The sequence below is a fragment of the Cebidichthys violaceus genome, unplaced genomic scaffold, assembly GCF_023349555.1.
Source record: "Cebidichthys violaceus isolate CVI_PGR_0920_01 unplaced genomic scaffold, fCebVio1.0.p SCAF_23, whole genome shotgun sequence".
Classification (NCBI taxonomy): Eukaryota; Metazoa; Chordata; class Actinopteri; order Perciformes; family Stichaeidae; genus Cebidichthys; species Cebidichthys violaceus.
The window spans coordinates 10365443-10378833 of record NW_027176406.1 but is presented as its reverse complement, the minus strand read 5'-3'; the positions used below and the strand labels follow the sequence as shown (position 1 = coordinate 10378833).

Genomic DNA, 13391 nt, shown 5'->3' with positions numbered 1-13391 from the left:
TTTTTGTTTGTTTCTAATGTGAGTTTTCCTTTTTACAATTTGACATAAGCCGCTGTGCTAAAAAAAGAAAAGACAAAAACACAATTTGTTTGCTCTCCGTCTGTCGCCCATCTAAGATAAGGTGTATGTGTTAATTTTATTTGCCAGGAAGGAAAGAATTTTCCTTTCAAGTGACTGACAGTTTGAGTGACAGCCTTTTTAAGCACAGGCGGAGAAATGTGATGTGTACACAATTGTTTTCGCATTGGCTCCAGCATCTTTTGTCGCGGCAGCGGTGATCACAAAGCAGTGGTTTGATATCAACTGTGTTTGTATCTCTTTGTCTGTACCTGCCTTTCTAACCTGGAACGCTTACAGCTCAAACCCCTCTTATATTTTGCCGACCACTCTTTGCCCGACTCTGTCGTCCACATCTTACTTGCTGTTTTCATTTTGTCTCCCTGTTTCTGTGACCCCTCCGCCCAGCCCGAGGAGCTGACCAATGTCCTGGAGATCTGCAACATTGTCTTCACCAGCATGTTCACCCTGGAGATGATCCTAAAGCTGACTGCTTTTGGCTTCTTTGAGTACCTGAGGAACCCCTATAATATCTTTGATGGCATCATTGTCATCATCAGGTCTGCAAACAAAATAATTTGCCAATTGTTAAGTTAGGTTGTCAGCGGGTGGAGTGTGCTGCCATTTAAAGCTTGTCAGATAAAAATATTCCTCTCCCTATGATCATAACATTGCTAATCTTTTACTCCACCAATTTCTACATTTTTCTTTCAATTTTGTTTTCCAACTTGTCACTTTCTCTCTTTCTCTCTCTGTTTAACACACACACACACACTTCCACCCTAACTCAACGCATACAGTGTGTGTGAGATCATCGGTCAGGCAGACGGCGGTCTGTCAGTGCTGAGGACCTTCAGGCTGCTGAGGGTCATTAAGCTGGTGAGGTTCATGCCTGCGCTGAGGCGCCAGCTGGTTGTGCTGATGAAGACTATGGACAACGTGGCCACTTTCTGTATGCTGCTTATGCTCTTCATCTTCATCTTCAGGTAACAGAGGGGCACGGGGGCATGTATTTATGTGGAATATGGTTCTGAACAGAAATCAGTAAGACACAGAGAGGGCAGGAAAGTGTCAACAACACTTGTGACGTAGGAGAACATGTGTGCGTGTTTGTATTTCCTGTATGTGCAATGTGCAGTGCTGTGCCCGACAGCTAACAGTCTAAGACAGGTTGTTTTGTTGCCGCTCCAAACCTTTGAATATAAAAAAAATAAGCAGTGATAGAATATCAGCAGATTAAGTAAAACATAGTAGTTGATCGTGGTGGAGGCAGACATAGCCACAGGCCACAGTTTGTGCAAAATAATAGGATTAACTTACAATTATTGGAGTTCCACCTCATTTTTTCCCCAAATTGTATCTCAGCTGTTTCAAGGCGTTTCTCTTTGACCTGCCTCCTTCTCCAGGATTACTTCTGCCGTGAAAGTTATAAGCACCTTAAGTAGTTTGTCTGTCTGTCAGCATTATGCTGTATTTCATTACATTAAACTTCTGAATTTCCACTAAACTAGACGGATAGGCTTCGGGCCAAAGAACAATGGTAACAGAAAAACATAACTGATAAACTGTCAGCTCAAATTCTAACGGCATATTGATAGATTATTTTGATTTAAATTGAATATGAATATCTCTAGTTTTGACTGTAAAGATGGTTGGCAAGGCACCATCAGCTTTGCATGAATTCAGTAAAGACTCATACAATCATTCCACTGTGTCAACTGTGAAATCTAAGTAACAGAGAGGGAGAGTGGTCCTAATATTTCAAAATGATTCTCAATACACCTTTTACATTGTACCTGTGATGCAGATGCTGCTAAAAACTGCAATTAACAAAAACATAATCGTTCACCTGAACCCTCATTTTATTACCCTCCCACAGCACACACACACACACACACACACACACACACACACACACACACACACAAACACACATCTTACTGTTTTCCCTCCAATTGCACCTCAGTTTAACAGAATTATTGTTATTTGAATAATTTATCACATTTGTTGCAAGTGCACTCATTTGTATTTGATAAATATGAGTTCCACAGCAGCATAATGCTCGCATCTGAACATGCATGTGTGTTTGTGTGTATGCGTACCTGCAACCAGCTCCCTTACCCCTGCTGCACAGCAGTGAGACAGATGGCATCAGAGGTTTTAGCCAGCTAATGCTACTGAGCAAGTAGCATTTGGCCTCTACGTCGAGCCACTGTAGCTTTTAGTGAGCAGTTAATGTAAAGTACCACTCGGCTAAGACATAAACTTTTAAAACCTCTCATGAACCCCTAAAGAACGCAGCGATGAATGAGTTGTCTGGGCTTCACAGTCTTGTGGTTACAGCAAACAGATGGGTGCAGGTAGAAGAAAAGGAGCCGGGAGGGAGAGAAGAGAAAAGACAGAAAAGTAGAGCTTGGAATGAAACGGAAATAGAAGATTGTAATGGTCTTACAATATGTTTATGTACAGTATGTGTGTATATATGTGTCATTTCAATCTATGTGTGCGTTTGTAAGGGGACATGTTTGTTCATTAGTGCTCTATAGCTTCTGATCATCTCTAAATGTATACTATTTCTGTTACTTTGTCTATTTTCAAACCCTATCCCATAATTCCTCACATTGTCTGCAGATGTCATTTAAGTATTGTCATGGAGCCCGTGGCATACTTAAATTCTTCATACCCTTATTCTATGACAGCATGTGTGGCTGAATTACTGGACAAATGTCCTCTTGTGTTGCAGTATTCTGGGGATGCATATCTTTGGTTGTAAGTTCAGTCTGAAGACAGAGGCAGGAGACACAGTGCCTGACAGGAAGAACTTTGACTCTCTGCTCTGGGCCATTGTCACCGTCTTTCAGGTTACACACACACACACACACACACACACACACACACACACACACACTTTCAAAACTTTGGTTTCACAACTTGATTAAGTGTGCTGTCAAAAGGGTGCTTATTTGTTCTACCTCTATTGACATTTGGGTGTATACGTACTGTATATTATTTAAATTGATATCATATATTGTACTATATGTTCTGTAGATTCTGACTCAGGAGGACTGGAACATGGTGCTGTACAATGGGATGGCATCCACCTCGCCCTGTGCTGCTCTCTACTTTGTAGCTCTTATGACATTTGGAAACTATGTGCTCTTCAATTTACTGGTTGCCATCTTGGTTGAGGGTTTCCAAGCTGAGGTAAGACATCCTGATTTAGGACATTGGACAGTATATGCACTTTGCAAAAGACACAAAATGTGATATTGGAAAAGCTTTGTAATCAACACATATAGTTTTTTTTAATTTTTTTTTGCTATAAGCTGAGAATGTGACACAATCAGTCATATGTTAAAGAAACTAGTGCACATAAACTGTATGCATATATATATATATATATATATATATATATATATATATATATATATATATATATATATAGTATAAACCAGCTAGGCTTGGAAGAAAATTGGTCCCTAGATAGTTTGGTAATTAGGAGAGGACGAATGATTGGTGGCTACTATTTAAATTAGCTTGTGATTGGTCATTATTTCTACACTTTCAGCCACTCTCTGCTCCTTACTCTTCCTTCATCTTTCATCATGTCTCCTCTTCCTTGCTGAGTTCCCCCATCCTTCTTTCTCTCTCACCCGTTCATTTTCTCCCTCTTTCCCCAATACAGGGTGATGCAAACCGCTCTTACTCGGATGATGACAGGTCTTCCTGTAATTTTGAGGAGAATGATAAGCAAAAAGACTCTCTGCATCTCTCAGGTATTAAAATGCCTTTAGGAGCTTTATTGTTCAATAAAGATTGATTTTTCTTCTCACCACTGAAATCATTTTACATTAAATACAAGTGAACTTCACCCCTTTTATTATCCCCATACAAACAGTCTGGCTTTTGTCTACATTTCAGCAGAATTGTAAACATGCATAACTGTTCCCAGAATTATTCCACATCTTTGCCTACTTCAGTCTGCCTGGTAAAAGTAGTACCATCATTAACGCGTTTTAAGGCCTCCAGCCATTCAGCACTCCAGAAAGCTATCAGCTGTTTCATTGTGCCTTGGGCATTAAAACCGTTGCCTGTTGTCATATTTCTGCAGCAAACATTTTATAACCATCTTTTTCCTTCCTGAAATGTAAGCTGTACCAGCTTTAAATAATGCATGCCAGATGTCACGTCTCCATCCTCCCCCCCTCCCCCCTCCCACCCTGTAGGCATAACATAAGTCAACTCACCAGGAATCAGCAAAAGCATTATGCAGTATAGAATAGCATTCAGCAGCACATTAGGGAGGCCTCTGAGGATGTCTGATCACAGTCCCCCTGAACCCAAATGGGCCTTATTAAATGTCAGCTTACCTGGAAAAAAAAACAGCATTTGGAAAGTTGATCGTTTCTGGAGAGCTATTCCACTAAAATATATGTTAGAGAGCGGACAAACCACTGGCAGATATTCCTCTCTTTCATCATTATGAGCTCCTCTCTGGCTCCTCTAAGGTGATTTACTGTAAATTAAACCTTCCTCTGCCTCTCTGAGCTGGCCATAACATTGTTTTAGGACTTTTATGTTGTAACGTGATGGAGTGTGCCAAGTTATGTTTGCATGGCAGCAACAGAAGGTGGGAAGGGCTTATTTAATTCTTTCTTTTTTTTCCATAAACTGTTTTCCCCGCTCATCCATATTATCTCTCCTCCTCCCTCCTTTTATCACCACTTGTCCCTTTCCTTCTTCTCTCCACCCCCTCTTTCTTACAGACCCAAAGATCTCTACACTAACCCCTAATGGCCACCTGGACTTGTCCTCACTGCCCCATGGTCTGTTTCCAGGAGAGAGGTTGACCTTTGCTCTCGGCTCCAGGAAGAACAGTGTTATTTCCCTTGGTAGGGCCAACTTGGAGCAGAGGGCAATGGTAAGTGAAAAATAATTCATAAATATAAGTAATTATAGCGGTAATGTCCGCCCTAATGACAAGGACAATCACTTGCTGCAACAATGGTATTATGTTGTTTGTTATAGTGAGATGTGTGTAGTCATTGGATTGGTTCTGTTTGTTTTTGTTTGTAATCCGGACTGCCAGAGCCGATCTAGACAGAGTGTGGCTCAGAATTACAGTACAGGGCATGGAGCAAACCTCTCCCTCTCTTTCTCAGTATCCAGGTCGAAGTTATCACAATTGGGGTCGCCCACTGCCTACCCAGCCTCAGGCCTTGTGGGCCCGGCGTTCCAGCTGGAACAGCCTGGGAGGATGCCGCCCCTGCTCCTCCTCGTCTCCCTCCGCTAGTCCAGCCTTCACCCCCACCTCTGCAAGGCCCTTCTATGGCTACGGCCTGGGGGCTCTTGGCGGAGTAGTCGGAGGAAGCCTTCGTATCCGGGGTCCCCGTGCCTCTTCATCACCGCGCCGCCACTTCCATCATGTCCACCAGGATGAGGAGGAGTCTCTCCTCTCTCCTCCTGCTGTTGCTCCAAACTCTCTTCACCTTCCTCATCCTGTGCTACCGGGACACTTTGTACCCAGGAGGGACCGCAGAGCTCTATCACTAGAACTGCCCCACTTGCTGCAGGTCCCAGGACCTCCGCTTCCTCCACTGCTGCCACACCTCCCGCTGCCCCCCATGACGCTCCATGCTCACCACAGGAAGAAGAGCTTCTCCGGGGGGATGGTTATCAGTGGAGGTGGTGGTGGCGGCGGTGGACTTGACAGTCTGGGTGTCTTAGCAGGGGTACACCAAGACTGTAATGGGAAGACCCCTCTGTCTCAGCTTCTCCAGCTCCCTCCTAGACACCACACTGAGCAGGCTGCAGGGGCGAACCCCCAGAGTCAGCTGATGGCCGACGTCTTCCCGCAGGTTAACACGCGCAGTAAGGACCGGGAGGACCTAGACGATGACATTGAATATGTAAGTTACCGTTTAGTGCGTGTGGGAGGGAATTAAGCAGTAATAGCATTAGGAAAAGCCTGGTGAGCAAGAGGAGTACGACCAATTACAGAGACTCAGATAAGCATCCTTGAGACGGTATGTAACAGTGTCTAAAAAGAACAAAGAAGCACAATCTAAGCTTGTGATTCCCAATAACCGAACCATTAGCTTTTTTTTTGTTAAAGTACAAGATGTTACACATGCAGTAATCTCTCCCGCTCTCTTGTGTAGGATTTTCAAATAGTTTGTATAAAGCCTGCACTCCCTATCACCTGGGCCTCGTGGGAGTCCCATTGTTTTCATTGTAAACAAGTCTGTGTATGAGAGAAACAAGGTTAATTAGAAAGGACTATTTAGACAGCGGGGGAGAGAGCTATACAGATGGCAATGTTGGAGGATGCTCCGAGCTGTTGCTATAGAAGTGTTTCACTTTCGTAAATAATTTAAATAGAGAGTCTAAACAGGCGATTATATTGTGCATGGTGTCTGGGCCCTCTGTGTGTGTGTGTGTGTGTGTGTGTGTAGGTGTGTTTGTGTGTGTGCATGCCATGATGTGTGTTGATATGTGTGTTGCAGAGCTTGTGCTTCCGCATCCAGAAGATGTTAGAAGCGTACAAACCAGAGTGGTGTGAGAGCAGAGAGGACTGGTCTGTCTTCCTATTCTCCCCACAGAACAAGTGAGTCACTTTTACCCCTCGCACCGCTTTTTATGTTTCACTTTTAATCAAATCTGGTGTGTACGGTGCATTCAGTGATTGTCTGCATCAAAATTGTGTTGCCTTAAAATACGGGCTGTTTTTGCAGCCAAAGCCTCTCATACAAACATTGTCGGCTGGCCGCAGGACGTGTCTCATCCAAACAATATCAAGCATGGTTGGGCAGATTCCGTTCTGCACCTCATCAATAGGAAGGACGGGTTGCCAAGCTTCCACAGAGAAGGACTACATTAGAGTATTGATCGCCGCCTTGTTGATGTTTTCTTCCCTCTTCCCTCCTGTTGGAGAGCAAGAAACAGGCCTCAGGGGATGAATTTAATACAATTTATTAAATTCTACATTAACTTATAGTGATGTTGTGTTGCAATCTGCAGTTTGAATAGAAACAGTTGAGTTTTAATAAAAGCCATTTAAATGTCCCTGTGCTTGTTCCAAAAATACAATCCCTCTCCTATTTGATTCAATCTATTTCTTTTCATCCGTTCCAATGAACACTGCAGCAAAGATATTTAATTGCGTTTTGGCAGTGCACAGTGTCACATGCTAAGGTTTGAAATGCATATTCACTATTTATATGTCCCATCTCTGTCTGTCTATCTCTCTCTGTGTTTTTCTCTTATCTCTTTATTCTGTCCTCCCATCAGAGCATTGTACTCAGGAGTCTGCTGCTTCTGAGAATGTTGTTAATGTAATTTGTTTTGAATTAGGAGCGATGTAAACAGGGGATGAATGAGGCTATTTACTCACCAAGATGTAAGGGAGCTCCCATGCACTGTCAGGGGACTTGGCTCCCATTCTGATTGAATGGAAGAGGTCTTTAAATTTTGTGGCCTAACCTCTATTTATTGTGCCCCCCGCCCATTTTACAAGCCTCTTTTTTGGCTCAATAGCAACTGCAATGCTTATTTAAACTTCTCTTTTTGTTTTGCTTCCTACCTTCCTTTATTCATCTTCAACTCGTTCTTCCTCTCCTGTCCTCTCCTCTCTTCACCTGCTACTCCAGATTCAGACAGATATGCCAGTCCATCATAGCCCACAAGCTGTTTGACTATGTGGTGTTGGCCTTCATCTTCTCCAACTGCATTACAGTAGCTCTGGAGAGGCCAAAGATACTACAGGGCAGCTTGGTAAGTTCCTCTGAAATATGTGCATGTGTCCCTAGAAGCTCCTGTCTGTAGCCTTTTTGTGATAGCTTCATGTATTCTCCAAAGACACATTTCATTGTATTATCTTAAAGGTGCAGTAGGTAAGATGTTACTACCCCTTACTGTCCCATCTCTTCTTTCTGTGTAACTCTCTCTCTCTCTCTCTCCTTCCCCATGTTTGGTCCAGGAAAGAGTCTTTCTCACCATCTCCAACTACATCTTTACTGCCATCTTTGTGAGCGAGATGACACTCAAGGTAACACTTTGCAACCTGTCTCTATTACTACCAATTAGTCCTGTGTGTGTTTTGTGTGCAGGCGCTACACAGAAGCATCTTTTTTTGTTTGTCCTCCCATGTCTCCCTGTTTGTCTCTATCTCTCTCTTGCTGAATTGACTTCGCTTCAGTGCTCCCACAGCCCAACCCCTCCCTTACCCTTCTTTCTTGGCAATTCCCGTGTTCCTTTTGGAGAGTAGAGCAATTAAGCAATGCCATTAATTAGCGGCTAGTCTTCTTTTTTGGATGCAGTCCATCTCCAGCACTCCCCCACACTCTCTCCTTCTTCCTGTCCTCGCCGATGTTGACGGCTTCTTTTTTAAGTTCGTGTTTCCACTTCCTTAGGGTCCCTCTGTTCTCATCAGTTTTTTTCCCCAACCTCCCAATTTTTCCCCACCCTTTCTTACTTTTATTTTATCTCCCTCCCTTTGCCACTGTCTCTGTATTCTCTGCGAAAGACTTTGGCACAAGTGGGCCATCAATTATGCACTCCCACAATCAATTATTAACCAATCACAGCCCGTCAAGGAGCCACAGGCTTGTCAGCCCCCCTGGCCGAGCCGTACATGCCTCCCTCTGTGTCTCTGTCTGTCTGAGCCTTGCGTATCTTCATAATGTGTGTTGCTTGTCTGTGTAGCATTAATCTCTCCATAGGACACCACCACTGAGTCTAGCGCTGTGTACAAGATGCAGCCACATAAAAAGAGCACAGCAGGGTTGAGGAGTTGGTCAGCATGTTGCAGAACTTTTTAAGTCTTCTTTTCATGAGGCAGCTTTAGACACAATGTAGCTCTCTCTAAAAAAAAAAAATGGATCTAATGATTGTACATATATGACAAAGCAATGCTATTTCCCGTACTATTTCTGAATATAAAGTGTTAGATTATACAACAATTCAGATCTACAGTAAGATGTTTGCCAGGCACTGATCTTTCAACCACCTTGATATGTTTGCACGCTAACCCCCACTGTACCTCTGAAGCTTTACCAGACACTTGGCAAACAGCTTCAAATGTCAGTTGCAGATTTTTGATGCTCCCACCGCTGCTTCGAAAAACACTAAATCCAGCTGTGTGCATTTGTATCACAACGCCTGTATAACATCCCTCCCTCACTCTTGAAGTCACAGAGGACCGCGATAATGTCAAATGGTTTCACAATAATGTTCTTGCGAGCAAAGTCAAAGGCATTGTGACATTCACAGTATATCACTGCACCAATGGATATTACATGTGCGCTCTGTACAGTGGTGTGTCACTTGCAAGTGTGTGTGTGTGTGTGTGTGTGTGTGTGTGTGTGTGTGTGTGTGTGTGTGTGTGTGTGTGTGTGTGTATCTCATTATTAAATATAGGTGCCATTTTGCTGTATGTGTTCTTTATTGTTTTTTCAAATTTTCTGTCGTTGTGTGTATGTGTGTGTGTGTGCACATATTATGTGTGGCAGATGAAGTCCATGTCTGCTCTGGACACTCTCTTGGCATGTGTGTATGTACGTCTGTGCGTGTGTGTATGAGCTTGAGTGTATAAGATATCTTGTTAGTGTCGACAGCCTCTTGTCCTACAGCCGCTGATGACTTTTCATGTCTGTATCACCTCTCTCATCCTCTTCTTCTTTTAGTTGCACCTTGTTTTTTTTGTTGTTTGTTGACGACTTATTTTACAGAGCTGGTCCAGAAACAGACAGTCCATGTCCGAATGGGCTGCTTCACCAAATTGTCTCTCTCCAGGTGGTTTCCATGGGGCTGTATGTGGGTGAACAGGCTTACCTGCGGAGCAGCTGGAACATTCTGGATGGCTTCTTGGTTTTTGTGTCTTTGATTGACATTGTCGTGTCCATGGCGGGTGGGGCCAAGATCCTGGGTGTACTTCGAGTACTCCGGCTGCTCAGAACATTGCGTCCCCTCAGGTATGGACAAAGTAATAATTTGGAAGTAAATTGCATATGTTGATTTTCATGTTATGTTGGGCAGATCTGTGTGTTGATTGTGGTTTTATCTTTACAAGTAAAACAATACAAGTGAGGTTATTAACAATAAACAAACAGCGGACAGAAAATGTAAAATATGGATTTAATTTAATAATTGTATTTATTTTTCTTATTTTGCTCTCTCCCCTCTCCCCTCCACAGGGTGATTAGCAGAGCTCCAGGTCTGAAGCTGGTGGTGGAGACCCTCATCACCTCCCTCAAACCCATTGGCAACATTGTTCTCATCTGTTGTGCGTTCTTCATCATCTTTGGCATTCTTGGGGTACAGGTAGGAACAAGAGAAGAGCTGTTTTGATGAGACATGCTGCATGCATACATAATTTAATACAGGATGCTGTGTGCTATGGTTTCCTGCCCATTTCTATGATTATTTTTTTTTAAATGTAATTATCTTCCTCCCTTTCCCTCTTAATAGCGTTGAAGCACATATGCATGTCTGTCTAAAGTAAATCTCATTGTCTTCCTACTTCTTTCATCACTGCAAATCATTTTCAGCTGGTGGGATCTTTGACCAGCTCATTATTTTACTCAAGAGCACCCTTTCATCTCATCAGAGGAGCCTGCAATGGCTTATTTCTCTCTTTTATATAAGTAGTCAGACAGCATCAAAAGCGTGGTCTCTTCTTCTACTGACAGCTGTTTAAAGGCAAGTTCTTCTACTGCTTCGGCCTGGACATCAAGAACATCACCAACAAGTCTGACTGTCTGCAAGCCAACTACAAGTGGGTCCACCATAAGTACAACTTTGACAACCTGGGACAGGTCAGTGTCACATGTGTGTTATTGGCACATGTGGTGTGCATCATGTTTGTTTTAGGAACGTGTAACAGGACATTGTTTTTTTTAATCAGTTTTCCTCTCTGTTTTCTACCTGCTGTTGTCCAGGCTCTGATGTCTCTGTTCGTACTCGCCTCAAAGGACGGCTGGGTAAACATCATGTATCACGGCCTGGATGCTGTGGCTGTGGACCAACAGGTACCCGCAAATAAGCAAAATAATAAACAACTTTCATAAGAAAAAAACTTTAGGCACAATCTTTAATCTGGCAAAATCTTTTTCTCCTTCCCTCTTATTTCTGTTTCTTCCCTCCTTCTTTCACATCGTTACATATCAAATCACATCATGAACAAACACACCCCTTCAACCTCAGCCGGTGACCAACAACAACCCATGGATGCTGCTGTATTTCATCTCTTTCCTCCTCATCGTCAGCTTCTTTGTCCTCAACATGTTTGTTGGCGTGGTGGTGGAGAACTTCCACAAGTGCCGCCAGCACCAGGAAGTGGAGGAGGCCAAAAGGCGCGAGGAGAAGCGACAGCGGCGCATGGAAAAGAAGAGGAGAAGTAAGAGAGAGGAATGACAGGAGAGGGATAGCAAAGAAGGCATAGAAGGAGTATGGAAGAGGCCGAAAGAGGAAAAGAAATGAATCGAGGCACATGAGCAGTTGGCGGAGGAGGCAGGAATAAAGTGAAACAAGGGGAAAAAGGAAGGGCACAGTGAGAGAGAAGATGCAGGAATAGATTTATAGAGAAACAATGGGTACAATCAGATGAAAAGAATATTACAAACATTCAAAAACAAACAGATATAATCATACAAGCAATAACAATACACTGCCTGAAACAAGGGCTTGAATAGCTCACTCTACCCCTGTTGTTACTTTGACACATCACAAGAATCACTTTATATTAGCATGTAGAGCTGTGATCAAGACTGATGAAAATTTGTGATGTCTGGAGAAAGAGAGATGGAAATGAAGACAGACAGGTAATAATAAACACACAAACAGAAAGTGTCATAATTGCTAATGTCCTCTGCAAATTCAGAGTTTTTTTTCCTGTTGATAGTGATTCCAGATTGATCAAAGCACTTCAATTTTGAGCTTCTAAGCGCTCAGTGTGGAGCAGGTCTTCCCTGGAAAAATCCTCTGCTTCACAGAAGATGATCTGTTGTACATTTCAAGTAGGAACAGGAGCAGTTTGTTTGGATTTGGCTTGAATAGAAGTTCTGATTGTACTTGCCTGAAGGTTTGAGAAGTATTTTATACCTCTGCAGGGCAATGTAACACTTTCTTTTAACGCATCAGATACAAATACAAATTGAATGTGTTTAAAGGCTTCATTGATATATTTTTCTACCAACAGAAGCGCAGAAGCTGCCCTACTTTGCCAGCTATGGCAGCATACGCCTGATGATCCACACACTGTGCACAAATCACTACCTGGACCTCATCATCACCTTCATCATCTGCATCAACGTCATCACCATGTCCTTAGAGCACTACAATCAACCTCATGTAAGCAAAGCTGCACAGATGTGTGTGTTTGGTGGCTGTGGATGCAAGTTAGGTAATTTCCCTAAAAGCGCCCTGTTCCACAAAATGTGGACACAGACAGGATCCTACAAGCTCCACCTCAGAAGGAAGACCTTGTGTTGGGTTTTTACGCAGACTATTTGATGCCTGTCAAATATTTGTGGCTGTTTTCCTACACCGGACTACAGCTGCTAAAGCGTTCCCTTCCCCAAATAGCAGCATCTCAAAAGGACACAGTGCTACCACTGACTGGTCAGCCACCATGAAACTGTATCCAGGCTCTGTAGCGCGTGTTGCGAGTAGTGGCAGTCCGTACAAAGGAGCTGTGATTGCGCTGCTGATTTGATGTGGGCTGCTGTCAGAGTGCCGTTAGCTGTACAGTACATGTATCTGTCCATTCATGTGCGATGAATGGAAGTTCAAAAGCCTGATAGCGCTTGTTTTTTTTGTTGTGTTTTTTTTGTGAGGGAGAGGAAACGTGATTACGCTTGAGATAAGATGCCCGTTTGACCTTTTAAAATGGAGCTCGCTTTCTTAAACTGACCGAGCATCAGATAAATATCACAGGTCTTGGCTGTATTTGGCAGCACTTTGTCTTGACATTTGGCAGCTTCCCACTTGTTCGAAGCTACAGCTCTATTTATGAAAGGAGAAAGCAGCCAAGCTGGATGATCTCCGGTCTCTGCAGTAGCAGGAAGCCCTGCGCTGGATGTTTAAGACAATTAAAACATGCTTGCCTTTGGAATATTTGAATACTCTGGAAATACATTTCAGCTTAAAAATGTATGCTTGTTTGGGGACATTTTGTGGTGCTATGAATGGAAGATGCCCTATTTTTGCCCCTGGCATGTTTGATTTTACTCTACAAACAATGGGAACAATTCCAATTCTACAGTTTCCTCCTGCTGCTGATACTACATCCTACTACACACACACACACACACACACACACACACACACACAGAGAC

General features: G+C 43.1%; 1 protein-coding gene across 1 annotated transcript in view; it reads left to right on the top strand.

Annotated features, from left to right (window-relative positions):
- The window catches only part of cacna1ia (calcium voltage-gated channel subunit alpha1 Ia), a 154643-nt gene that overhangs the window by 114652 nt on the left and 26600 nt on the right, over window positions 1-13391 (top strand). Inside the window, exons 12-27 of the mRNA XM_068719177.1 lie at window positions 466-617; window positions 858-1043; window positions 2801-2918; window positions 3106-3261; window positions 3743-3833; window positions 4824-4978; window positions 5220-5966; window positions 6564-6664; window positions 7707-7830; window positions 8036-8104; window positions 9850-10028; window positions 10251-10377; window positions 10746-10871; window positions 10995-11084; window positions 11260-11452; window positions 12254-12405. Of these exons, the coding sequence (XP_068575278.1) occupies window positions 466-617; window positions 858-1043; window positions 2801-2918; window positions 3106-3261; window positions 3743-3833; window positions 4824-4978; window positions 5220-5966; window positions 6564-6664; window positions 7707-7830; window positions 8036-8104; window positions 9850-10028; window positions 10251-10377; window positions 10746-10871; window positions 10995-11084; window positions 11260-11452; window positions 12254-12405 (2766 nt within the window). The remainder of the gene's footprint in view (window positions 1-465; window positions 618-857; window positions 1044-2800; window positions 2919-3105; window positions 3262-3742; window positions 3834-4823; window positions 4979-5219; window positions 5967-6563; window positions 6665-7706; window positions 7831-8035; window positions 8105-9849; window positions 10029-10250; window positions 10378-10745; window positions 10872-10994; window positions 11085-11259; window positions 11453-12253; window positions 12406-13391) is intronic.